General features: G+C 41.5%; 2 protein-coding genes across 4 annotated transcripts; one reads left to right on the top strand and one right to left on the bottom strand.

Moving 5' to 3' along the window:
* The first annotated feature begins 9 nt into the window (after positions 1-9).
* LOC144700612 (aspartate aminotransferase, cytoplasmic) lies at positions 10-13,932 on the top strand. 3 transcript variants are annotated; one of them, XR_013580802.1, is made up of 13 exons: positions 10-265; positions 2,061-2,132; positions 2,248-2,309; positions 2,467-2,550; positions 8,873-8,972; positions 9,046-9,166; positions 9,267-9,430; positions 9,518-9,655; positions 10,500-10,621; positions 10,787-10,881; positions 11,518-11,638; positions 12,693-12,839; positions 13,556-13,932. XR_013580802.1 is itself a non-coding variant. In XM_078572056.1 (12 exons), exons 1-12 carry the CDS (start codon positions 62-64, stop codon positions 12,775-12,777), a joined length of 1,368 nt encoding a protein of 455 aa, XP_078428182.1. In that variant the 5' UTR covers positions 10-61; the 3' UTR covers positions 12,778-12,972. The 3 variants fall into 3 exon arrangements, 1 of the variants encoding a protein (XP_078428182.1); XR_013580801.1 differs by having other exon boundaries at positions 13,552-13,932; XM_078572056.1 differs by lacking the exon at positions 13,556-13,932 and having other exon boundaries at positions 12,693-12,972.
* Positions 13,933-18,491: 4,559 nt separating this feature from the next.
* On the bottom strand, positions 18,492-19,166 carry LOC144700472 (uncharacterized). The gene has a single exon (XM_078571869.1). The coding sequence runs from the start codon at positions 19,164-19,166 to the stop codon at positions 18,492-18,494; it is 675 nt and encodes a 224-aa protein (XP_078427995.1).
* Between the last annotated feature and the right edge of the window lie 5,962 nt (positions 19,167-25,128).

Here is a 25,128-nt window from a genome sequence, read left to right as displayed (position 1 = left end):
TCGTGGTATTCGCGCGCGCGCGAGAGTGGAAAAAAAATAAAAAAAAAATTTGATTATTCGAATGATGCCGATGTGCGAATCGACCACCGGCCGGAGATTAAATACACTTGGAAGGCATCTCGCGGCTGATCGTTGCGATCGAACGAGCAGCTCTTCTTCGGGTATGGCGTCTCAGGGAACGATCTCGCCGTCGCCTACGGCCGGAGTCTTCGCCGAATCGGTGTTCGGGAACGTTGCGCAGGCTCCTGAGGATCCGATCCTCGGGGTGATGATCTCGCCTTCTTTTTTTAATGTTTTTTCTTCGCTTGATTGTGCTTCCGTGCTCGTTTATGGCTCCTGCTGCGTGTCAATGTTTGTTTGTTGTTGATCTGGTCGGTGGATTTTTTTATTTTGTTCTGGTTCGATGAATTGCTTTTTTATGGCTCCTGCTGTGTGTCAGGATTTTTATTTTGGTAATTTGCGGAGTTGTCTTGGATTTTGTTCGGCTTTGATGGATCGCTGTCTTTCTCTCTCTTGATTGTGCTTCCGTGCTTGTCTATGGCTCCTATTGCTTGTCAATTTTTGTTTTTCGTTGATCTGCTGAGTTGAGTTTTTATTTTGTTCCGGTTCCATGGATCCTGTCTTTTTCTCTCTTGATTGTGCTTCCGCGCCTTTTGCGTGTCAGGATTTGTGGCTCCTTTTGCGTGTCAGGATTTGTTTTTTTGTTAGTCTGCTGAGTTGATTTGTATTTTGTTCTGGTTTGATGGATCGCTGCCTTTCTCTCTCTCTTGATTGTGCTCCCGTGCTTGTTCTTAACTCCTGCGGCGTGTCGAGGTTTGTTTTTTTGGTAATCCGCTGAGTTGTTTTTTTATTTTGTACTGGTTTGATGGATCGCTCTCTTTCTCTCTCTTGATTGTGCTTCCGTGCTCGTTTTCAACTTCTGCAGCGTGTCAAGGTTTGTTTTTCGTTGATCTGATGAGTTGATTTTTATTTTGTTCTGGTTTGACGAATCACCGTCTTTCTCTCTCTTGATAATGCTTCCGTGCTTCTTTATGGCCACTGTTGCGTGTCGGGGTTTGTTTTTGGTAGTCTGCTGGCTTGGTTTGGATCTTGTTCTGCTTTGATGGATCGTTGTCATTTTCTCTCTTGATTGAGCTTCCGTGCTTCTTTGTGACTCTTGTTGCGTGTCAAGGTTTGTTTTTTTCGTTAGTCTGCTTAGTTTCTTTTGATATTTGTTGTGGTTCCATGGATCGCTCTTTTTTTCTCTCTTGATTATGCTTCCGTGCTCGTTTTTGACTCCTGTAGCGTGTTTTCTTCCAAAATAATAACTCCTCTGGGGGGGTTTGTTTTTTAATTTAATCTGCTGAGTTTCTTATTGTTTCCTTTTGGTTTGATGAAATCGTTGTTTTTTCTCTATTGATTGTGCTTCCATGCTTTTTATGGCTCCTGTTGTGTGTCAGGATTTGTTTTTTTGGTAATCTGCCGAGTTGATTTGGATTTTGTTCTGATTGTGGTGAGTCGCTGTCGTTTTCTCTCTTGATAGTGCTTCCGTGCTCTTATATGACTCCTGTTGCGTGTCAACGTTTAACTTTTTGGTAATCTGCTGAGTTGATTTGGATTTTGTTCTGGTTTTGATGAATCGCTGTCATTTTCTCTATTAATTGTGCTCCCGTGCTCTTTTATGACTCCTGTTGCGTGTCAAGGTTTGTTTTTTTCGTTAATCTGCTGAGTTTCATTAGATTTCGTTTTGGTCTGATGGATCGCTGTCTATTTCTCTCTTGATTTTGCTCCCAGCGCTCTTTTTTAGCTCCTGCAACGTGTCAGGTTTTGTTTTTTCGTTAAAATGTCGAGTTTCTTTAGATTTTGTTTAGCAAAATCGTGTTTTGCTCGCTTAATCATTCAACACTTAATTGTTCGTACATTCTTTCCTAGAATTACGAACATACTCAACGCTTTGATTCGCTTTGAATCTTCTAATATCTTTACGTATCGCTCAAAAAGTTTTATCTTTTCCTTCAGCCCCGTATATTATCTTCATTTGGAAAGTCATGTAATTTTCTTCTTTATTTTGGGTAATTTAGGTGACCGTCGCGTTTAACAAGGATCCTAGTCCTATCAAGGTTAACCTAGGAGTTGGTGCTTACCGTACGGAGGTGAGATGTTCTTGTTTTTGTGATGTTGCATTCCGGAATTTTTTTGAAGGAATTCTTTGTGTGTTACGTTTGACATTTGAGGAATGCATGAACTAAAGTATTTGAATTATTGTAGGAGGGTAAACCTCTTGTTTTGAATGTTGTGAGAAGAGCTGAGCAGCTTTTGATTAACGACCAGTAAGTTCTCCTTCGATGAAGCACCTGTAGACTTTCAGAAGTTATTTTAACTAGATAGTCGAATTATCATATTTATTTCAGGAAATATACACTCTTATTCTTGATTAGCTCCAGTTTAATGGTATGATATTGAACCATCGGAACCTTGTTTCTTCAGGACACGGGTAAAGGAATATCTCCCCATCACTGGTCTCGCGGAGTTCAACAAATTGAGTGCAAAGCTAATTTTTGGTTCTAACAGGTGAAATGATCATCCAGTTTAATTTCATTTTTTTCATTGCATGTCCATATAACAACTCGCCTCCAAGTAAGGGTTTGAATTTTCAGTGGCTTTAACATTAAATCCAATGCTGGAAAATCGCTTCGCTGCGCAAGCATTTGAATATATTTCCAAAATTTTTCGAGGGCGTTGTTTTTCTTGGTCTGTAATTTTTCTAAATACAAGAAAATGACCTGTGAAAATTTTTTTGTACGATTGAAGTAAAATGCGGCCACGAGCATTTCTACTGAATTTCAATGGTTTTGTTCCACTCTCCCAGGGTTATATTTCATTTTTGTTAGACTGCAGGGTTAAAATGTCACTCCATAATCTACTAGCAGATTTCATATGAAAACATATATCTCTATCTCTCTATCTAATGCAGAAAGAGTGAAGTAAAACAATAACCTTTTCACTGATTTTTGTTATCCCCTCTATAAATATTCCTCATATTTATAGAACGGCGAACGGGGAAGTGAGAAGGGAGAACAGCGGTGAACGGGGAAGGAGAAGGATCTACGAGAACGGTGAAAGGGGAGAAGAGTGAGAAGGAAACGGTGCTGAAGGGAGATCTGCGAGAACGGCGAGAAGGGAGAAGGGAGCTCGGGACTGAAAGGGGATCAGCGAGAAGGGAGAAGGGAGCTCAGGACTGAAAGGGGATCAGCGAGAAGGGAGCTCGGGACTGAATAGGGATCAGCGAGAAGGGAGAAGGGAGACCTGCGAGAAGGGAGAAGGGCGGTATGCGATCTGCGATCGGCGGTGGACGGTGATCTGCGGTCTGAGGGAGAGATTGGGAGTAATAGCATCACCATCAAACGCCGTTCTCATCACCGACCCCGACCGGCCGGCGACCCCCGACTTCAACCGGCCGTGACCTCCAACCTCGGCCAGCCAAGACTCACCGGCATCCTCCGGCCTCTGACCTCGACCTCCAACCTCGCGACTTCCGAGCTCCGACCTCGCGACATTGAGGGGCGATGAGACAAAATCCAAAGTCACTCGGCCAAGGCAGCATTGTCAGGCAAAATGAGCGTCGGGACCTGCAGGTTCGGCGATCTCGTTTCAACTACTAGCGCGGAGTCGACGGGCGCCGCAATGGGGTGAGGCAGGATGCCGAATGGCTAGGTCCGGGAGGGAGGTCCCAGAGGGGCGACCTGCAAGGGGCATCGTTCCAAGAAAAATTTCGCCACGGTTACCTAGGATCTGCGCATCAAGATGGAGGACGTCGCGCCCATGTCGGCAGGACCTCCAGTAACCGAAGAGGCCAACGAGATGACGGTCGAAGGTCATCATGCCGCGGTGCCAAGCAAGCAAAACAAATCTTCGACAGAAGGCCTCATCGAGATCAAGACGACGGGTCCGCCCGGGACACCGGAGGAAACCCACAACATGACGTCCTGCACATATCCAGCTGGCGCGATGCGGTAGTACATTGTTACGACGACAGAAGGGTGGAGAGATGGAGGCCAATCCGAGGCGGTTACCTCCGCACAGAAGACGAGAGCGCCCCCCGTTGCAGCGGGGAGCTCCGACAGAAAGGCCATCGCATGGGCTTTGTCCAAGACTCCCATCGAGTTGTCCAGGCACACTCCATAAGAGAAGGGCCTGGACGAGAGGAAGGCAAGCGAGGCATCTCCAATTCAAGGCAGACGCTGTTGAAAAACAATGAGGGAACACTGGAGGAAGGGCGGGCAGACATCAGAGGAATGGTGGAGGACAAGGAAGGATGGGTGACCGTGAGGTCTCGACGTATTAAGAATACACAAAGCAAGAACAAACTGCCCCACTGGAGAGGAGGGTCGAGTCTTTCGGGAGACTCATGCATATCATTTCGTCGGGATTGGAGTCCGGGGACCCCAACGTGGTAGTGTTGGAAGTGGAAATGGTAGAGGGAGATCTGATACCACAGTCAATCCAGTTCCCTAGCTATCAGAGTATTTTCAGGGCAAGTTTCCGAGCTAGGGCACTCTCGCCGGCACCTTGCGTACCCGGGGGTCCAGAGGCGCGATGGGGCGAGATGCCGCGAAGCTCCCCCATTCAAGCGCAACCGACAATGCAGACGAGGGAAGACATGCCAATACTAGATGGAGATATAGGGTGCCAGGCTCAAGGAGAGTCGGAGACATTGATTCCTCCGGCGGCCCCTACTGCAGACGCGCAGGCAACTGAGTGTGGTGGGTCAGGCCTTCCACAGTTGTCAGAGGAATTGGCTGAGGCGGTCACACCGGTACCTCAAGAGGGGGACGTCGCCATGAAGGGGCAAGGCCCAGGAGGGAGGAGGTTAAGGATGCCCCAAAGAACACGACGCATCAAGAAGGGTGATTTTAGCCGGTTTAAAGGCATTGTGTACCGTGGGGGGAGATTAGCCTTGACGGATGCGGAGGGTAAGGAGACATGGCTAGTGGCGGGGAAAAATGGTCTTATGCGTCTGAGAATGGAAGGACCATCAAGAACGGTAGTTCCTAAGCGGGAATGAGGCGACGGAGATTGCAACTCCCCCAAATCAGGGAGCGGATCTCGTGGTAGAGCGAGATTTGAACATGCCATTGACGGTACGAGAGTTGGCTGAGAAAGTGGAGCTTCTACTGGCGCAGATACAAGGGGGGCCACCATCACTCTGGATATGAGATGCATCTCCTGGAATGTACACGGTCTCCGTGACGAAGGGAGACACGGTGTGATAGGAGGGTATTTGCGGCAATGGGGAGCATATATAGTATGCTTGCAAGAGACGATGCTAGAGAGATGCGACGCTAGGGCGTGGAACTTGGTGGGGCGGGGTTTCTTGGAGGGTTACGTGGCCATTAATGCAGTCGGAAGATCAGGGGGTTTACTGGTGGCATGGAACACATCGACCTATGCTAAAGAGGGGTCCTAGACGGGGCAGTATGTGGCTGCAGTTAAACTCAAAAGAAGAAGTGACAATGTTCAATGTGTGGTGGCATCAGTCTATGGCCCCGTTATCACGACTCACTGACAGGGACTATGGGAGGAGCTGGAGGGGGTGGTTGCGCTCTTCTAGCGGATCCCAATGCTTATTTGAGGGGATTTCAACGTGACGCTGGAGTCGGATGATAGACCAGATGGGACTGGAGGACAAGACATGGGTTCGGAGGAATTCTGGTCCTTTCTTTCATGCGCGGGCATGCAAGAAATGGGGCCTACGAACTGTATCTACACATGGAGGAGTACGAGGAGACCTAATACTCTCTCCCGGCTTGATAGGTTCCTTTGTTCAGTGGAGCTGTTGGAGGAATACCCGCTGGCCGAGGTGCATGCACCCCCTAGACCATTGTCGGATCACGTCCCAATTATCTGGCGGGCAAGTGTTGGCCAGAATAGATCCACATACTTCAAGATGGATAGATCGTAGTTGAAGGAAAAAGGGTTCAGGGAGGAGGTGAGTTCATGGTGGTCATCCCAAGCCACCCAGGGCACAGCTACAACACAATTGGCTACCAAATTGTCAGGTTTGCGTCTTCACTTGATGAAATTGAAGAAAAAGATCCGAGAAGAACGACACAATCGTAGAAATGAGGCCTTGTCACGGGTCCAACAGCTCGATGCATTGGAAGACGTAAGGGGCTTAACTGATGCTGAATGCTCGGAGAGAAAAAGTTGCTATGGCAGGCGGCAGCACTCTCGCCAACTATGGCTATCTGAAGGAGACGCCAATACTCGATTCTTTCATCTGGCAGCGAATGGAAGGCGTCGTTCGAATCAAATACTACGTTTAAAAGTGGGAGATCGAGAAGTTAACGGGACACAAGCTGTGGGAGGAGCGTTGGCAAACCATTTTAGAGAGATGACTAAACAAGGGACTCGAAATCAATGGAGATGGAGCGGTAGAAGCGCATCCAAGGTGACACAAGGACAACAAGCTGAGTTGGTGAAGCCTTTCTCAGTGGAAGAAGTGTGAACAGCGATCAAAGGTTTAAATGAAGAAGGTGCACCGGGTCCGGATGGGTTCCCTGTTTTTTTCTTCCGTGAATTCTGGGAGGTGGTTGGGCCAGAGTTGATGGGTACACTAGACCAGTTTCGGCGAGGGAATTATGGCGTGGAGCGGCTCAACCGATCCCACCTATTTCTACTGCCCAAAAGGCATGGCGCCATCAACGTGGGGGATTTCAGGCCCATTGCACTGTCAAACTCTATATACCTTATCATTGCCAAGGTGTTGGCAAACCGGCTATGGGTGGTAATTGGGGACCTAGTTGGGCCGTTTCAATCGGCCTTCATTCCTGGAAGACAATTGGTGGACAGTGTGGTGGTGGCGGGGGAGATTGTATCATCATGGAAGACGAATAAAACTAAGGGTTTCATGTGGAAGGTCGACTTCGCTAAAGCGTACGACTCACTCGATTGGAGATTCTTATGGTCGGTAATGCGCAAACGCGGGTTCCCCGAGGAATGGGTGAGATGGGTGAGGCAATGTGTTACGTCTCACTCATTCTCGATTCTGCTCAACGGTCGAGCTGAGGGAGGGTGGATCCACCCACAAAGAGGAGTCAGGCAGGGATGTCCGTTAGCACCGTTGCTTTTTGTTCACCTGCACACTTAAAGCTTGCGAGCAGGGCCTACTACGGGGTTTTCAGACGGCGAGCTACTCAGAGGGAATCCTGCTCCTGCAATATGCTGATGACACCACTTTCTTCATTGAGGGCTCATTGAGAGAAGCTCGTATCTTATCCGCATTGCTTGAACTATTTGCGGACTTCTCGAGCCAAGTCTGCCTTTGTGGGTTTCGGACTTTCTTCGGAGGAAAAGGCACAGTGTGCAAGAGCTCTAGGTACACCTCAAGGCTCGCTCCCGATGGGCTAATTGGGTCTTCCGTTGACCGGGAGACGGATCCTAGCAGCGGAGTGGCATCCGGTGGTTGAAAAAGTGGAAAGGAAGCTCGAAGGTTGGCAGAACAAGACACTGTCAAAAGGGGGTCGTTTGGTGCTGCTACGGTCAGTCCTGTCAGCAATCCCGTTATTCTACTTGTCAGTATTCAAAATGCCAGCAGTTGTGATAAACAGATTGGAGGGGGCTATGAGAAGGTTCTTTTGGGGAGGCACTAGAGAGGAAGGGGGCAAGGGAGTGCCTCTTGTGGCGTGGGAGATATTTTGCAGACCTATGAAGCAGGGAGGGCTGGGGATCCTTCATTTGGAATCAATGAATCTGACATTGTTGACCAAATGGGTGGAACGGATTATGAAGTCAACAGAGGGACTAGTTTTCAATGTCCTGAGAGATAGATATGGTTCTGAGATAAGTTGGGATAGGCGTTGGGCTCGTGTCAGGGGAGAATCCCCCTTTTGGAGCAGTCTACGCCGCACGATACCTCAAGTGCGGGAGTTTTTTGAGCCCAAATCGGGGGATGGGGCAAGGTTCCATTTTTGGACTGATAATTGGTCTAACCAAGGCACCATGAATTTGAAGTTCCCAAGACTATTTGCACTAGCGAGACACCTAGAGGCCAAAGTCAGTGAGTGTTGGGACGAGGCTTGGGTCCCTATATTGACAAGAGCCTTATCAGAGCCACGTTTTGAGGAGTTTTGCGGATGCAAGAGTCACTTCTACCACTCAGCCCTTCAACTGAAAGTGGAGACGGTTGGACGTGGGGGGGGGGTCGGCTTTCTCAGTGAAAGAAGCATATTTGAGGATTAGAGGAGAAGCGAGGGATGACGTGACTATCAATAGGGCATGCCACAGGTTGATGAAGCTCAAAGTTCCACTGAAAGCGCGAATTTTCAGCTGGTTATTGCGGAGGCAGAGGCTGATCACATAGGTCTATCGGCGGAGATGGGCCCCCATGGATCCTGCAGACTGTCCTATGTGCGCTAGGGGTGAGGAGGACTACTCACACCTATTCTTCACGTGTCACTTCGCCCAGAGAGTCTGGGCATCGCAACAGGTACCGGATGTGAATGTCTCCTCAGATGAGGCCTTTTGGACTTCAGTCATAGAAGGAAGACACAGAAGCGGAGTGGAATGGGGGCGACTACTTGCAGTGCTCTGGGCGATATGGCTACATCGGAATGAAGTGGTGTTTAAAGGAAAGGCAGCTTCGGTAGTGGACGTTTCTCATGCCGTAGAGGCACTCGTGTATTTTTGGGTTGGAAGGGGAGGATAGTCCTTTTTTGGTCGGGTTTGTACATTGTTTGTACAAAACATTTACAAGTTAATGATAGCAGGTTGGCCACCGGTTCCGGGTGGCCTTCCATGTTTTCTTCAAAAAAAAATAAATCCTCATATTGATGTATTTTATGGAAGTTCCCGGCGGTGGCTGTCCTAATATCTCAGTTATATCGTTGTGCAGCCCTGCCATCAAAGAAAACAGGGTAGCGACCGTTCAATGTTTGTCAGGAACAGGCTCGCTGAGAGTCGGAGCAGAGTTCCTGGCCAAACATTACTATGAAGTAATCTTCTGGTCTCTCCTGCCTACCTTATGTTCTCTAAAAAAACAATTTTTAAACGGTCAACCTTTTTCAGAGAACAATTTACGTTCCTGTCCCCACCTGGGGAAACCATCCCAAGGTTTTCATAATGGCCGGGCTGTCTGTGAAAACATATCGGTACTACGACCCAGCAACACGTGGACTAAACTTTCAAGGTCCTATTTCATACCATGATTCATATTTTTTCTTTAATATTTGTTTATTTATTTGAAATTAAAATCATAAATATTCATGACTTTTATTTTCATGCTGCAGGTCTTCTAGAAGACCTTGGCGCAGCGGAGCCTGGTGCTATAGTACTTCTTCATGCATGTGCTCACAATCCTACTGGAGTTGACCCCACGCCGGACCAATGGGAACAAATCAGACAGTTAATGAGATCGAAAGGGCTTCTACCTTTCTTTGACAGTGCTTATCAGGTTGATTCCTCTTATTTTTTTAATCTCATCGCCATGGGCTTCATCCAGAATATCTTCTTATTATTAAAATTTCCTTTTTCCAATTAGGGCTTTGCAAGTGGTAGTCTGGATGCAGATGCACACTCTGTTCGCTTGTTCGTTGCAGATGGGGGTGAATTGCTTATGGCTCAAAGCTATGCAAAAAATATGGGACTTTATGGGGAACGTGTTGGTGCCTTGAGCATAGTAAGATTTTGCTGCCTAGCTACTTGATTTCCTGACATTTTGGCAAATTTAAGCCTCTTAATTGTGCTTGTCGGGATTGTTAGTAGAATGTAGAGGGTCATGGTGAAGATGATGAGGAATTGTCACCGTCCTGGTTGTTGTCATCCATCAGTTGATGTCGGATCATCATCATCATCATTTATTGGTTCACGACGAATCATCATCACCGAGCCATCAGCATTCGTCCAAGACCAACGATGATGGTGACGAATTCCTTCGCATCATCATACAACCTAGTCGCAAGTTTAAAATTTGAGTGATGGGAAATATCTGAAACGATGTCAATGAGAATCATCATCCTCGTTGTTGTTATCCATCTGTTGATGATGGACCATTGTCTTTGTCATTCATCAAAGCCCAAACGTGGATTACAATGATGACGAGATGCGGGATGGCAAAACTTTCATCATCTGCCTTTCCTAGTTCGATGTCAATGATGATGTCAATTACGGGTGGACACTGAAATCGACAATGATGAATTCATCATCATCTTTGTCCTTGTCATTTACTGGTTCGCCGCGACTCACCATCGCAGCGGCATCGGCATTTGTCCAACCACAACGATGACGATGAAAAATTCCTCATCGTCATCATCCAACCTACTAGCAAGTTCGAAGCTTGAGTCATGAAAAATCTCTGAAATGATGAAAATTTTGACCTTTGCCTCACTTTTCCGAGAGTAATGTTTTTCCCCCGATTTGAGATAAAATATTTCATCTTATGGCATAGTTCAGAGCTATGAAATCTAGGAAGATTGGATGATGCGGTAGTAAGTCTTGTTAAAACGATACATTTTGTATTCCAGGTGTGTAAGGCAGCTGACGTGGCATCGAAAGTCGAGAGCCAGCTGAAGTTGGTCATCAGGCCAATGTACTCCAGTCCACCTATTCATGGCGCAGCCATAGTGGCCACCATCCTCAGGGACAGGTGATTCATGAAAAATAATTATTTTAATTTTCATTTATCTCGTGAAACGGAAAAAGAAAATTGTAATTTCCCATCATTTATTGTTACATCCTTGTCTATGTATTAAAATATGGTGTTTATTTTGTTTCAAAAAAAAATATGGTGTTTATTTGTGTTCTATTGCAGTGAATTGTACAATGAGTGGACCGTTGAGCTGAAAGCCATGGCAGATCGCATCATCAGCATGCGCACAGAGCTGCAAGAAGCGCTCTTGACCAAAGGTACTTTATAAACTTATAATTTTTTCAATTTTTGGGCAATTCTTTTGCTTCTCGTGGTCTCAACTTCTATTTAGTTTTAGACACCTTTCAGAATTCGACATGTAGGATCAATTGGGAGAAACTTGATTAAGATTGGGAAACGATGGTTTAAATTTATTTGGATAAAACTATTTATTTATTTCAAGGAAAAATAGAATTTATTTCCTTCCAGTTACTCCCTTTTAGAGGTCCTATCTATATTCACTTGTTACCTCCTAGAAGAAAGTATCACTAATTCTTTTAAGCGTTTGATACCCTGGTGTTATTTTTTTAAGAGTTTTCTTGAACCCATGAAAATATGTTTGATCCACAATCCGATTCGATAGAAGTATTAATCTATTTTATTTATAATTTATTTCCTTCCAATCAATAATCTTTTTTAGCGTCTCAAACTCTTTAAATGAGAAATTTCTCTGGCGCTATCATATATTTTAGGAAAAACCTATTGGATATTAATATTTATTCATTTTTCGCTTATATTTTCCTCCCAATTACCTTCCTAAAAGGTCCGATCAACAGTTTTTTTAAAATATTTTCTTATGAGGAGAAATTTCTTCCAATCTCTTGCTAAAAGATTTTGAAAACAATTGGATGCAGGGACGCCGGGGGACTGGAGTCACATTCTGAAGCAGATTGGTATGTTTACGTTCACGGGGCTCAACCCAGACCAGGTGGCCTTCATGAGAAGCCAGTATCACATTTACATGACCTCAGATGGGTAAGCTCCTTTTTTTTAAATTAAATTACTTGACAAATATTGATATGATCTCAGATGGGTAAAAGCTCCTTTTTTTTATAAATATCTTTACAAATATTTATATGACACCAGATGGGTAAGCTCCTTTTTTTAATTAATTACTTGACAAATATTTATGTGACCTCAGATGGGTAAGCTCCTTTTTTATAAATATCTTTACAAATATTTATATGACACCAGATGGGGTAAGCTCCTTTTTTTTAATTAATTACTTGACAAATATTTATGTGACCTCAGATGGGTAAGCTCCATTTTCATTAATATCTTTACAAATATTTATATGACCTCAGATGGGTAAGCTCCTTTTTTATAAATATCTTTACAAATATCTATGACCTATGATGGGGTAAGCTCCTTTTTTATAAATGTTTCTCAAATATTTATTTGACCTCAGATGGGTAGGTTCCTTTTTTTACACATATATATTTTTTACCAATATCTATGACCTATGATGGGGTAAGCTCCTTTTTTATTAAATGTTTTTACAGATTTATATGACCTGAGATGGGGTAATCCCCTTTTTTAATAAATGTTTTCACAAACATTTATTTGACCTCAGATGGGTAGGTTCCTTTTTTGTACACACACACAAATATATATATATATATATTAAATTTAGATGACCCCTTATGGGTCAGCTCCTTTTTATAAAACGTATTTACAGATTTGTGACCTCAGATGGGGCAAGCTCCTTTTTTTACATCTTTAAAATAAATATATATGACCTCGGATGGGGTAAACTCCTTTTTTATTGACATATTTTTAAAAACCTTTGTATGAAATCAGATGTGGCCAGCTCCTTATTTATTACTATTTTTACAAATATTTATACGACCTCAGATGCGTAAGCTTTTTTATTCATATTTTTTGAAATATTGTAGATACATGTTTTCACTAATATTTATCTGACCTCAGATGGATAAGAACCCTAATTTCATAAATATTTTTTAAAAGATTATATGATTTCAGATGGGTGAGCTCCTTCATTTCTAACTTTTAAAAATTATTTTTCCAGGAGGATCAGCATGGCAGGGCTGAGCTCGAGGACGGTGCCACACCTTGCTAACGCCATCCACGCCGCTGTCACCGGAACCGTCTGATTGGGAACAGCGAGTTTTCATAGACGGCATAAAATTTGCCAGGGAATCTTTGATCTTTCTTGGTGAGTTTTGCCACCCGTCTTTTTAATGTAATAATAAATGTATGCTCTAAAGATTTTACCAGGCTCAAGGGAGTAAACATTTTGAAAGGTTTTGCAGAATTTGAAATAATAAATGTTAGAAACTATTGGGCTATGTTTGGAGGAGTGGGAGTATTATCCATTTTTTATCGTAAAACAAGAAAAACTGAAAAAAAATATTGTGAAAATCTCTTATATTTCTTTAGCTAACACTGAAGAAAAGGTATGAACGTAAATTCTCTTTAACGCTATCTTCTCTTTTTCTAGTTTTTCCGTAACCGGGGAAAACCATTTTAATATTTCCCTTTTTTGAAATAAAAATTTCACTTCTTTTATGCTTCATTTTCTTCTTAACAAAAAATTCTTGGGACATGTAAAGTGAAATTTAATTCTTGTCATTGTCTATAAAATCTGAGTCAATAGCAGGTTCAGCATGAACCACAAAATGAGCTTATAAATAGTTGTTAATTATTTACCTTAGTACGGAGGGAATCAATTTTGTGAAAGTTTTTGGCAGTTATGTTAATAGGCTTTTCATATGATTTTTGGAAGTTCAAGAAAATCTAACTACATTTTTTCTATTTAATCTTGAATTATTGGAAACTAATTTTTTGGGTGTTAGATGCTTGTTATGATTTTTAGGGTTAAAAATAAATTTAAATTAATTACCTTTGCCGGTGACTGGCGGTGTCAGGTAGTGGGTGGTGGTGACAGTGGAGAGTTGTGGGGTGCGCTGCCAAATAGACCAGCTGGTCTAAGGCGATGAAGCGAGACGAACTGGTCGGTTCACTCTAGAGATATAGGAAATCTGCTTCACCGACTCGACTCAATATGGACCCAGTCAGCTTCATCAAAAGTTTGGAACCATGGATATCACAGGTGGTAGTTTTGCTATCTGCAGAAAAAGGTGTGTACAGTAGTGTGGGAAAGCATCACGGCCTTCCCAGGGGATGTTTTCTATTTACATTCCTGTCTCTTAGAAAGGGCTGCTAAACGATCAGACCAGACAGGTGCAGGTAGCTTTACCGCTTTACCCGTCATTGAAACACAAGCTGGAGATGTATCGGCCTATATCCCTACCAATGTGATCTCCATAACAGATGGTGTGACTTTAGGAGCAAAGAACATGATTCAAGAAATAAATACATTCTGATAAAAATAAAAGCATAGTTATAAGAAAGAAGGTTATCCGAAGGTGATGCTTGGTATGAAGGAGAGTTTTGTGTGTGCCTGCTAAGGTTAAGCAGTTAATTGATAGTTGACTTCTTATGCGAGTCACCTTCTTTTAGGCTCAGAGTCACCTTCTTCTAAGCTCCGCTGGACGAAAAACAGGATTCTCGTTCAAGATATCAAAATAGCCTGCATTTCCTCTTTGTATTCTTGATCTGGCATCTGGAGCTCACAAGGTTAACATTTATCTCTGGTTGCACTCCCCCTAGTAACTGCAATCATTCATTTTTTTGATGATTTCTTCTGGTTCTGGAAACAATTTTTTGAGCTTTTGGATGGTCTTTGGGGTCTTGGAATGCTCTAGACCTAGGTTATCAAAACTGACACAAAACACAAACCAATATGAGTGGAAAAGGTGGAAAACCACACAAACCTCTATGGAGGTAGTCCCTTACTGAACTTTGGTACTCCCCTAGATCTGCTTCTCCAAACTTCAGACCAATTCTACCTCCTCTCTTGATTACTCAAGGGTGGAGTCAAACGATATTCTGGCGAAGTTTTTTATTTCATTAATAGACATCATAACAAAATCAAAGGTGAAACAACCGTGGGAAGGAAGAGGGAGTCATGTTAGGCTGAAGACCTTTCTCACGATCAAGCTCTCACTCAAGTCTAGATCTGTCAGCTAGGGTTTTTGGAAAAGAAAGCTCATTCATTTCACTTAGCTCCCATAGTCCTATGGGGTTACATAATGGGCCCAATAACTAACTGGGTCGTGTACAAATACAAGTAGAAGGTACTTACTAAAAAAATACAAGTATGAAAAAAGAACATAAAAGAAATAGAAATGCTAACGAGGTCCCTTGTTGACACCCCTTTTCAAGCTGGTGAACAGATACTTCTGATCCCAAGCTTGCTTCGTATACGACCAAACAATGTCCTCGTCAGTCCTTTGGTAAAGACATCTGCAATGTGATTAGCAGACCTGACTTGCGCAATCTGAACACGTCCCTGGTCAATCTTCTCCCTGATCCAATGCTTGTTTAGCTCAATGTGCTTTGTTATTTCATGTAGAACAGGGTTGTGGGCAATATCAATTGCTGATTTACTGTTGCAATACAGGACCATAGGTTTCCTTTGCTCCAGCCCAAGTTTCGGTGAGAATATTTCTGATCCACGATGTCTCACGAATGCCTTTAACCAATGCTCTGTATTCTGCCTCAACACTAGATAACGAGATTTCAGATTGCTTCTTACTCCTCCAGGTTACTAAATTTCCTCCCAGAAATGATCAATATCCTGATGTTAACCTCCTGTCTATCAGTGATCCTCCCAAGTCAGCATCTGTGTATACTTCCACATCTGCTCCTCTGTGACGATGATACAATATTCCATGGCATGCGGATCCCTTCAAATAGGCCAATTCTTTGTATGCAGCTTCTAAGTGAGATTTTCTAGGGTTCATGAATCTACTCAGTAGTCCGACTGCGAATGCTATGTCAAGTCGAGTATGATTGAGGTAGATCAGTTTTCCAATCAGCCTTTGCTATTGCCCTTTGTCAACGGAGGATTCTTCTTCACAGATACCCAATTTCACATTGGGATCGATTGGCACAGTGGACGTTTTGTAACTACCCATTCTTGTCTCTTTTAGAAGATACAACACATACTTATGCTTTGAGATAAATATCCCATGGGCAGAGTAGGCCACCTCGATTCCCATAAAATATCTCAGCCTTCCAAGTGCTTTAATTTCAAAGAGTTCTGATAATTTGGCACTTAAGACTCGATTCTCGACTTCATCATCTCCTGTGATGATGTTGTCGTCCACATACACTAGTAAAATGGAGATTGTTTGTGACTTGGAACACTTCACAAGTAGGGCGTGGCCACCGTTGCTTTATTTATATCCCATATTAATCAAGCTGCATGAAAATTTGCCAAACCATGCTCTTGGGGATTGTTTAAGTCCATATAACGCTTTCTTCAATTTGCATACTTTTCAGCCAGACTCTGCCTGATAGTACCCAATTGGTAACTGCATATAGATCTCTTCATTCAAGTCACCATGGAGGAATGCATTCTTTACATCATACTGTAATAGTGCCCAATTATAATTAGCTGCCAGTGCAATTAGGATACACACTGTATTAAGTTTAGCAACTAGAGCGAAGGTCTCTTCCGAGTCAATTCCACAGGCCTGTGTGTAGCCTTTGGCTACAAGTCTTGCCTTATATCTTTCAAGCGTACCATTCGCTTGATATTGCACAGTAAATATTGATCTACATCCCACGGGACGTTTACCATGTGGAGCATCGACAATCTCCCAGGTGTTGTTTTGTATTAGTGCTTCCGTCTTAATATCCATAGCCTTCTTCCAGTTCATCTCTTTGAGTGCTTCTTCATATGTTCTTTGAATAGATACGGAATTGAGGGCTGTAATAAAGGACTTGTACTCACTTCCCAAGTGTTGATAGCTTACCACATTGGAGAGTGGATACTTATCCTTCTGGGTACACTGCCTTTTTCCTTTCCTCAAGGCAATCGGACATCCACTATCATCTTCTTCTATTTTTTCATCGGATCGATCAGGATTGTCACTTGTTTCTTTCTCTGGCGGTTCTCCAACTTCACCACTTTCACTTTCACCAGCATCACTTGATGAGCCAGCCAGATCATATTCAGTCCTTGGGAGTGTTTCATGTCGAATATCCGGTATGATTTTAGCCTTGTCCATGATGATAGAAGGACCATAATACATAGTTATATCCCGACTTCCAGAGAATGGTGGAGTAGAGATTTCATGGAATGTAACATCACAGATATCAACATTCTTCTTGAAGTCGGATCATAGCACTTATACCTTTTTTTGTGTATGCGAATAACACATGAATACACATTTTACAACTCGAGGACTAAATTTATCCCTTGGATTATGGATATGCACAAATGCTGTACACCCAAATATCCTTGGACTAAGATCAGTCTTCAGCCGAGCCTGTGGATAAAATTTCATCATCAGATATATAGGGCTTTCGTAGTTCAACGTTTTTGACGGTAGCCTATTGATTATCTGCACGGCTGTCAAGATGGCCTCCCCCTAGAAACTCTTGGGAACTGCATAATGTAATAGTAATGATCGGGCCATTGTAGTTACATGACCTATCCTCGTTTCTGCTACCTTGTTCTGTTGTGGGTTATACACACAAGATGACTCATGTACTACACCCTCCTGAGCAAATAAGGATGACAGAGTCTTGTTGAAAAAACTTTAGCATTGTCTGACCATAGTCACTTAATTGAGATACCGAACTGATTCTTCACCATGCGAAAGAAGTTTCCAATTACATCTGCAACATCAGAATTGGATTTTAATAAATACACCCATGTTAGTTTGGTTCAGTCTTCAACCAATATGAGATACCACTTTTCTCTCGTCAAAGTTGTAGTTGAGGATGGACCCCATACATCACCATGAACGACAGAAAATGGATGTGTACTCCGTTCTCCTCTCCCATTAAAGGACACACATTTATGTTTAGCATAATGACAAATATCACATGACTCATAAGAAGAATTCACTTTCTTAAAGAATACATGAAACATGAGTTTCAAAAGTTCAAATGATGGGTGTCCAAGACAAGAGTGCATTAGCTTAAGTTGCTCCAACTCTCTGCTACACTCCTGCTCCTGGACAGCACCCTTGGATATGTGAGCCTCCCCAACAAGATCACTCACGTACACCAGTCCATTCTTCTCCTTAAAAGGTGAAGTCTATAGGTTCTTGGCCTTGTCATAAATAAAGCACCCATCAGATGTCATGGTAAAAATGAGGTGTAAATCTTTTTCAAGTTTCTGAGGAGATATGAGCTGTGCCTGAAGTCCTCGAACATATAAGACTTGTTTAATAATACCCAGATTGGCAATTTTAACATCTCCTATACCAGTAACCATAAACATTTCCCCTCCTGCAGTAAACACTCATCTACTCCCTTCGTAAGGAGCATAATTATGAAAATTCATATAGTAGGGAGTCATATGATCTGTGGCACCTGTATCAATAATCCAGTCCGAAGAGATATTAGAAGAATAAAAAATTGTCTCACCCACATGAGCCATGGATGTAGAGCTTATCATAATCTTCAGTTTATCAAATTCCTTCTTCAATTTATCATAATCTTTGATCTGAATAGTTCTGCCACCGTCAGCTTGCCCTTTCCTAGCACCAGAATCTGCTTCTTTAGCATCAGTAGAATGGGCTTGGGCAGGTCTGACATGTGGATTTAAAATCCAGCAATGCTCCCTTGTGTGATTTCTCCTCTTACAATAGGAGCACTGCATGTTAGACTTATTTATACCACCTTGACCCCTCTGATTTGGAGCATCTTCCCCCGGCTTCTTCTCATATTCTCTTGACGAGACACCCTTCGGTTGCTTCGCCTTTGCTAAGAACCCTGTCCCAGCTTAATCTTTATCACTATCTGGAATTAACTTGATGCGACTTTCTTCATCAAGTACAATATGAATAGCTTCTTCCAAGTTGGGTACACGCTCATGATTGAGAATTTGACTCCATAAACTTTCATATTCTTTGTTCATTCCCATCAGGAATCTGAACATGCGGTCTTGTAAGGTTGACTGCCACTCCTCAGGATTTTTGATTGGTCTGAAATGATCAATTGCTAGCCACAGAGTTTTAAGCTCTTCTGCATATTCTGCCACTGACATCTCACCCTGCACCAGCGTAGTTGCCTTAGTAACAAGCTCAAATATTCTCCAGGTGTGGCTCTTCCTCATATTACTTTTCTGTTGATGATCCCAAATTTTCTTCGGTGTCTTCAGATATAAATATTTCCGGAAGCGATCTCCAGCCATACTACTCAGCAACCATTGGCAGACATTTGCGTCTTCACGTTTCCAGGCTTTGTATCTAGAGTTACTTGGGTCAACCTCATGTGTAAAGTGATCATCGAGTCCTCTGCTCTCGAGAACCATCTCAACATATTTGCTCCAATCAAGAAGATTGAAGCTGTTAAAGTTGAATGTTTCATCCACGATAGGAAATATTACCTGGTTCAAAGTCTCTTGTCCAGCTTCACTAGTCTGAACGATGACTTCCTGGCTTGCTTCCGCGGCCATATTGAAGAAATAATCACCTATGTTGATGAGGTCTTCTAACAAACACGTCAGATGCCTCTTTGTTTTCCTGGGAACAATGCCATTACCTATGGAGCTTCAAACGACTTTGCACCATTCAGCCGAGGAAAAAACAATATCCAATGCAGGTGCTCGACAAGACTCCTGTTGAACTTTGCCGTAGCCTGATGCTTCCTTGCGTTGTTATGTTGACCATGGATGAGGAATGCCGCCGCACGAGGACTCTTTCCTTGTTGAGAGATTCAAGAGGGAGACCTTGTTCGTGGGTGTCCTATGCCTGATGCTCTGATACCATGTTAGGTTGAAGACCTCTCTCACAATCAAGCTCTCACTCAAGCTCCTTCGGCTAGGGTTTTTGGAAAAGAAAGCTCATTCATTTCACTTAGCTCCCATAGTCTTATGGGGTTACATAATGGGCCCAATAACTAACTGGGTCGTGTACAAATACAAGTAGAAGGTACTTACTAAAAATACAAGTATGAAAAAAGAACAAAAAAGAAATAGAGATGCTGACGAGGTCCCTTGTTGACAAGTTGACATAGAAAAATTCAAAGACGCTAGCTTGTGGGTGTATTCCATGATTCTGAATGGCCATCATTGCTTCACATCTAAGCTCTTAGCCTAAAAAAATCAGTTGATTACCCATTCAAAGCTGGCACTCATCCCTAAGAATAGGGATGCATGTAAGACCATCTTGAACTCCTTAAGTGGACCGTCTCTTATGGGTTTGGACAAACTCCTGCTTCTCATTTCCTTCTTAATTATTTCTATAATTCATTTTTAAAAGCTCATAAGTTCGGCATGTCAATTCAACTTCAAGATGATGTGAGGATAATTCCACTTAACTTGATGAGTGAAGTGGGCTTAGTCCTAAAAACCTTAAAGAATCACATAAAATAATATTTATGATAGTCATTGAATTTACACAAAATGACAGGTGTGATTTATCATTTTAAGATGATAAATTAAATTATTTTAGCGGTAATTATCATGGAATATTTGTTTTTATCAGGTCATAAATAAATTTGTTTGAGGCTGATTTTTCTATGAAGCAAATATCATCTATCTTCATCTTCCTGAACTGTTTCCTTGAGGTGAAGAACTTGAAGGCCCTTTATTATTTCTATTCTATTTTATTAAGTACATCTATTCAGTCTTGACTATTTCATTTTGATCTACTTACCTCTTTGAGTCAGGCATTCTCATATGAATTCTATTTCTTATTATAATAAGTATTTGTGTTTTATAATGTTATCTTAACTTCATATTTGTGAAATTATCTTTGTTAAAAGAGTATGTTTTCATACTCATGATGGACTCCTCCATCTAGCTTTGTCTCTTGTCATCAATTTCCTTCTCATGAATTTCTTCTTTTTGTGGGTCATTAAGTTATCCCACAAGTTCATTAAATGTTTTATTATTGAATCCGTAATATTTTTGTATCATTGTTCCACTTATGTTTCATTCATCTTCCTAAAAGAATAAGCTTTCTTCTTCGTGATGGAGCCCTCCATCTATCTCTATCCCTTGACATTAGTTTCCTTCTCCTGCCTTTATTATTTTTTTGGGTTACTAAATGATCCCAAAATTTCATTCTTGTCTTTCTTAAATCGTATTTTCATTTATATTTCATTCATATAAAAAAAGAAATCACACTTTTCTTGTTTATTCCAAACTTGATTAGGTTTACTGAAGTCTTTCACAGAGCTAAGACACTGCTCTTGTTGTCCCAAAACTTCCTTTGTCTTCTCTCCATCATCCACCATCATTTATCTTCAAGGTCCCTATGTGTCTAGTTCACATATTGTCCCACATCATTTTTACTGTCCTGAGTGTTGAGAAACTTTTAGGTTCGTTTTACTTGATAAAGTAGTCTATAGTATTGATGAATTTCAACTTCAATGATAATTCATATTAGTCAAACTAAACTAAATTATTACTCATCACTTATAACAGTATCTTGAAATTCTTGCTCATAGAAATCACATTTTCCAGCCATAGGATCTATTCCTACATGCCAAGTATGGCAATAAGATCTACTTGGGCTCTACTACCACCTTTTCTACTAGCTTGGGAAAACCTAGGTGGAGGGGGGGGGGGATGAAATAGGTATTTTAAAGCACATCCTCGTACAAAGGAATAGGCAAACAATAAATACATATGAAAAAATCTAATTTTATATAAGCGAAAGAGCACAAGATAATGAATGTGACACTATTTTTTACATATTTACTGTTTCCTGTTCTTGTCCTATAAATACCCTTCTTCCAGAATTTATAACTCAATATCTCTAATAAAATATCCAATCCAAGTAAGGATTTTTTGACTAAAAAAGGAAAGTGAAAAAATAAAATGATAAGTTTAATGATGATAATGTAAATTTTATATCACTCACATTTGAACATTATATAACAAAGGTAGTGTATTTATGCTTTTTATTTTAAGTCATAGTTATGCATATTTGTATGACTATTATGGTATTACATATGATTTCAATTTCTGAAAAAATGCATACCATTGCTAATCATGAATAGGAAAGGTCCTTTAGTGCGATCGGTTCGAAAACCATGCGATGTGTGGTCTGGTTCAAATTTTAGACTGCACATCAAACACATTGCAGGTAATTCACACCTCACATCACACAAAGCCTTGTGTGGTGTGAATGTTTAAAATTGGTGGAATATAGAACTAGAAGGTAAAAAAGTATGAGTTAGCCATATGGGTGTTTGAGCTTCAAAATCGGTGGGGCTTCTTGAGTTCTTCATCTCCATAGGGTGCTGGATGTTCAAAGAGGGTGTTCGAGGAGGATAATGTGGTTCTTATATCACTGAACTTACATATTAATTTACTGTTAATTCCTACATCTGAATGTTCTGAACCTCTCAATCTCTCATTCTGATCACCGCTTACCTCTCCCCCTCAAAATCAGAAGTTTCATTTGTGTGATATTTTGCTCCGACTATTGATTGGATCTTAAGATTGCACGTTGAGATGTAATCTGGGTTATTATGCCCCTTTTCTTTTGTTTAATGTGTCGTTCTTTGCAGTTCATTACTAATTTTGCAGTTTTTTGCCGATTCCATCATTGGTAGATCTTTGAAAAAAGTGGCTGTAAAAGGCATTTGTATATTATGTAGATGTGATTATGATGCACAACTCTGTTAATTAGAACACTGGAAGCTTCCCCTTACCATATAATTCTACTTTTCATGGGGCATTGTCAAATAATTCAGGCCATCAAGCTCTGAGATGCCTCAATGTCATAAACTCAACATTCTTTAATCTTCTTTTTGTGCAAAGGGCCTCAGTATGGTTCATATTTAAATGTTCAAGTTTCCTTTCTCTTATCTACAACAGAACCATCACGAGGTCAGTCATAAATAAATTCAGTATTATGGAAATTGCGATGCAAGACTTAGGCTGCCACAAAAAAGGGATGACTATCGACAGTGAAAATTTTCCCTTAAATGAGTTTGAGAGATAATTTTCCCTTCATTTTGAGATACTTGACAAAGAGGATGTGACAAAATGGTTGCAGACATACTTTCTATAATTTTAGTTGCTGATGAGAGACTACTAGTGGTCAACTTCAGAGTAGACTTTATGTTTGATCTGAGTTGCCTCTAGTCAAGAATCAACTCTTAGAGTATAGCCCATTCTTCGTCATAGTCAACCTTTGAATTTACTACAACCATAGTCATTCTTGATTAGAGTTGACTTTAGACCATAGTTTGTCAATGTTCATAGTGGAATCTAATCAATAAATGACTCTGTTTGTAGATGATTTTTTTCACAAATGGACTCTAAACGAGATAAATTTTGGAGCAATGAATCAAAAGCATCACAAGTTGTGCATCAGAAACTTCTGTTTCATAATTTGGATGATACAACGTTCTTCAATTTCCAGTTTTTCCAATATAATATTCATCACATCTCATTGATGTATTACCTTTATAGAATCAACAATGATTTCTCTCTCAGTCGCTATCTCATTTCTCCCTCTCCCCTGTCTCTCATTCTCTCATTTTCTCTCTCCCTCTCTCTTTGTCTCTCCCTATCTCTCTCTTTCTCTCTCTCTCAATCGCCATCTCATTTCCCTCTCTCCCCCTTCTCTCTCTCTTTTTCTCTCTCTCTGTGTCCCTCATCTCTCATATTTTCTCTCTCTCTCTCTCCTTCCCTCCCTCATCTCTTTCCTTTTGTCTCCCTCTCTCCCTCTGTCCCTCCCTCCCTCATCTCTCTCCCTTTCTCTCCCTCCCTCCATCCCTCATCTCTTTCCTATTGTCTCCCCCTCTCCCTCTGTCATACCCTCCCTCACTTCTCTCTGTTTGTTTCCCTCTCTCTCCCTTTTTCTCTCTCTCTCTCTCTCTCCCCCTCCCTCATCTCTCTCCTTTTCTCTCTCTCCCTCTCTCCCTAGCTCCCTCGTCTCTCTTCCTTTCTCTCTTTTACTCCCTCCCTCATCTCTCTCTCTTGCTACCTCCCTCCATCTCTCTCCCTTTCTCTATCTTGCTCCCTCCCTCCATCTCACTCATTTTCTCTCTCCCTCTCTCTCTCACTTTCTCTCTCTGTCCCTCATCTCTCATATTTTCTCTCTCCTTTTCTCTCTCTCTCTCTCTCCCTCCCTCCCCCCTCCGATACTCATCTCTCTCATTTTCTCTCCCTCTCTCTCAATCCCTTCTCATCTCTGCCTTTCTGTCTCTGTTTCTGATTGGGATGTGATCAAGTTATGATCCTGGTTACAAACCTCATTGAATTGGCTCAGAATCTGATGTGGGATTTGATCAGATTCTACTAATTTTCCAAAATCAGGCTGATCATCTTATGACTGGTCTATTTATTCTGTTATTAGAATTTGATCTTAATGTGAGCATATTATTATTACTAGTGTTGGATCTAACATCTGATTTCTTTATGATTACAATATATTGTTTTCATCTCTCTACGGTGAAACAGGTTCAGCGCGTAAAATATCGTGTCAAATATTTATTGTATAAAATAACAATTAAGGAGGTGTGTACTTCTCAAGCCCATTTTTATTTCTCCCAAGTCGTAATTTATGTTCTTTCATGCATCTACATTCCTTTCATAAAACTTTAAATTCATAGGATGGAACAGGGAATGTCCTCAAGTGAGCTGGATTTTGTAGTCATGTCTATGGAAGATGAATCTAATGATAATAGTGAAAATATCAAACAGAAAAGAACTCGACTTAATGCCTGTGATGCATTAATGTAATACACATATATGCGAAGACAGAAGTTCAAGTGCAACTTATGCAGTGTTAGTATAGACCACAACAAATACGAAAGCATTACTCCTCTCTAGAGACATCTAGAGAGGTTTCATCGTAAAGTGTATGTTATATTGAAGGGAAACATGAGATGATTTCCAAGGGACAGGTCAGTGGCTGACTACTTTGACACATAAGATAGTAAGAAGCAATATTATACTGGCCGTACAATAGAGAATGAAAAATAAGAACTCGTGCTCTTCATATGTCTTTCTAATTCGCCAAGAAAAAATGGTTGGACGTAGTTCATAAGACTTCTATGTCATATTGCACAACAAAAGATATATATATATATATATATATATCCCATCATTGGGGGCTATTAAATCCAAAACACATGCACTTAACAAGGACATGAAGAATACGTACGAAGAAAATTGGCCAACGTTGCACGTGTATCACTAACACTTGCTGGGTAGACTTGAGAGGACAACATTCCGTTTTTAGGGTTGAATTTACATTGGGTAGACATGGAGTGGAAATTATGTGAGCGTGTGCTTGGAAAGGCCCCCACATTGGGGAAAACTTGAGTACAAGCATCTTTAAAATTTTGGTAGAGTTTGAGATGAAAACAAGGTATGCATCATATTTTGATGAATAATATGTTTCTTCTCGATTCATTTTTCAAATTAATATGTAATTTACTCATGTGTGTCC

This window comes from Wolffia australiana, chromosome 3, assembly GCF_029677425.1.
Source record: "Wolffia australiana isolate 7733 chromosome 3, ASM2967742v1".
NCBI classification, from domain to species: Eukaryota; Viridiplantae; Streptophyta; class Magnoliopsida; order Alismatales; family Araceae; genus Wolffia; species Wolffia australiana.
This window is presented reverse-complemented; position numbering and strand designations above follow the sequence as displayed.

What these genes read in the sequence shown, in the direction of transcription:
- LOC144700612 (XM_078572056.1), top strand. Translation starts at nt 62, where the DNA reads ATGATGCCGATGTGCGAATCGACCACCGGCCGGAGATTAAATACACTT. An exon ending in TGGCCAAACATTACTATGAA is followed by an intron (nt 8,973 to 9,045) that starts GTAATCTTCTGG and finishes AACCTTTTTCAG; the next exon opens with AGAACAATTTACGTTCCTGT. An exon ending in ACGTGGACTAAACTTTCAAG is followed by an intron (nt 9,167 to 9,266) that starts GTCCTATTTCAT and finishes TTCATGCTGCAG; the next exon opens with GTCTTCTAGAAGACCTTGGC.
- LOC144700472 (XM_078571869.1), bottom strand. Translation starts at nt 19,166, where the DNA reads ATGGCCGCGGAAGCAAGCCAGGAAGTCATCGTTCAGACTAGTGAAGCT.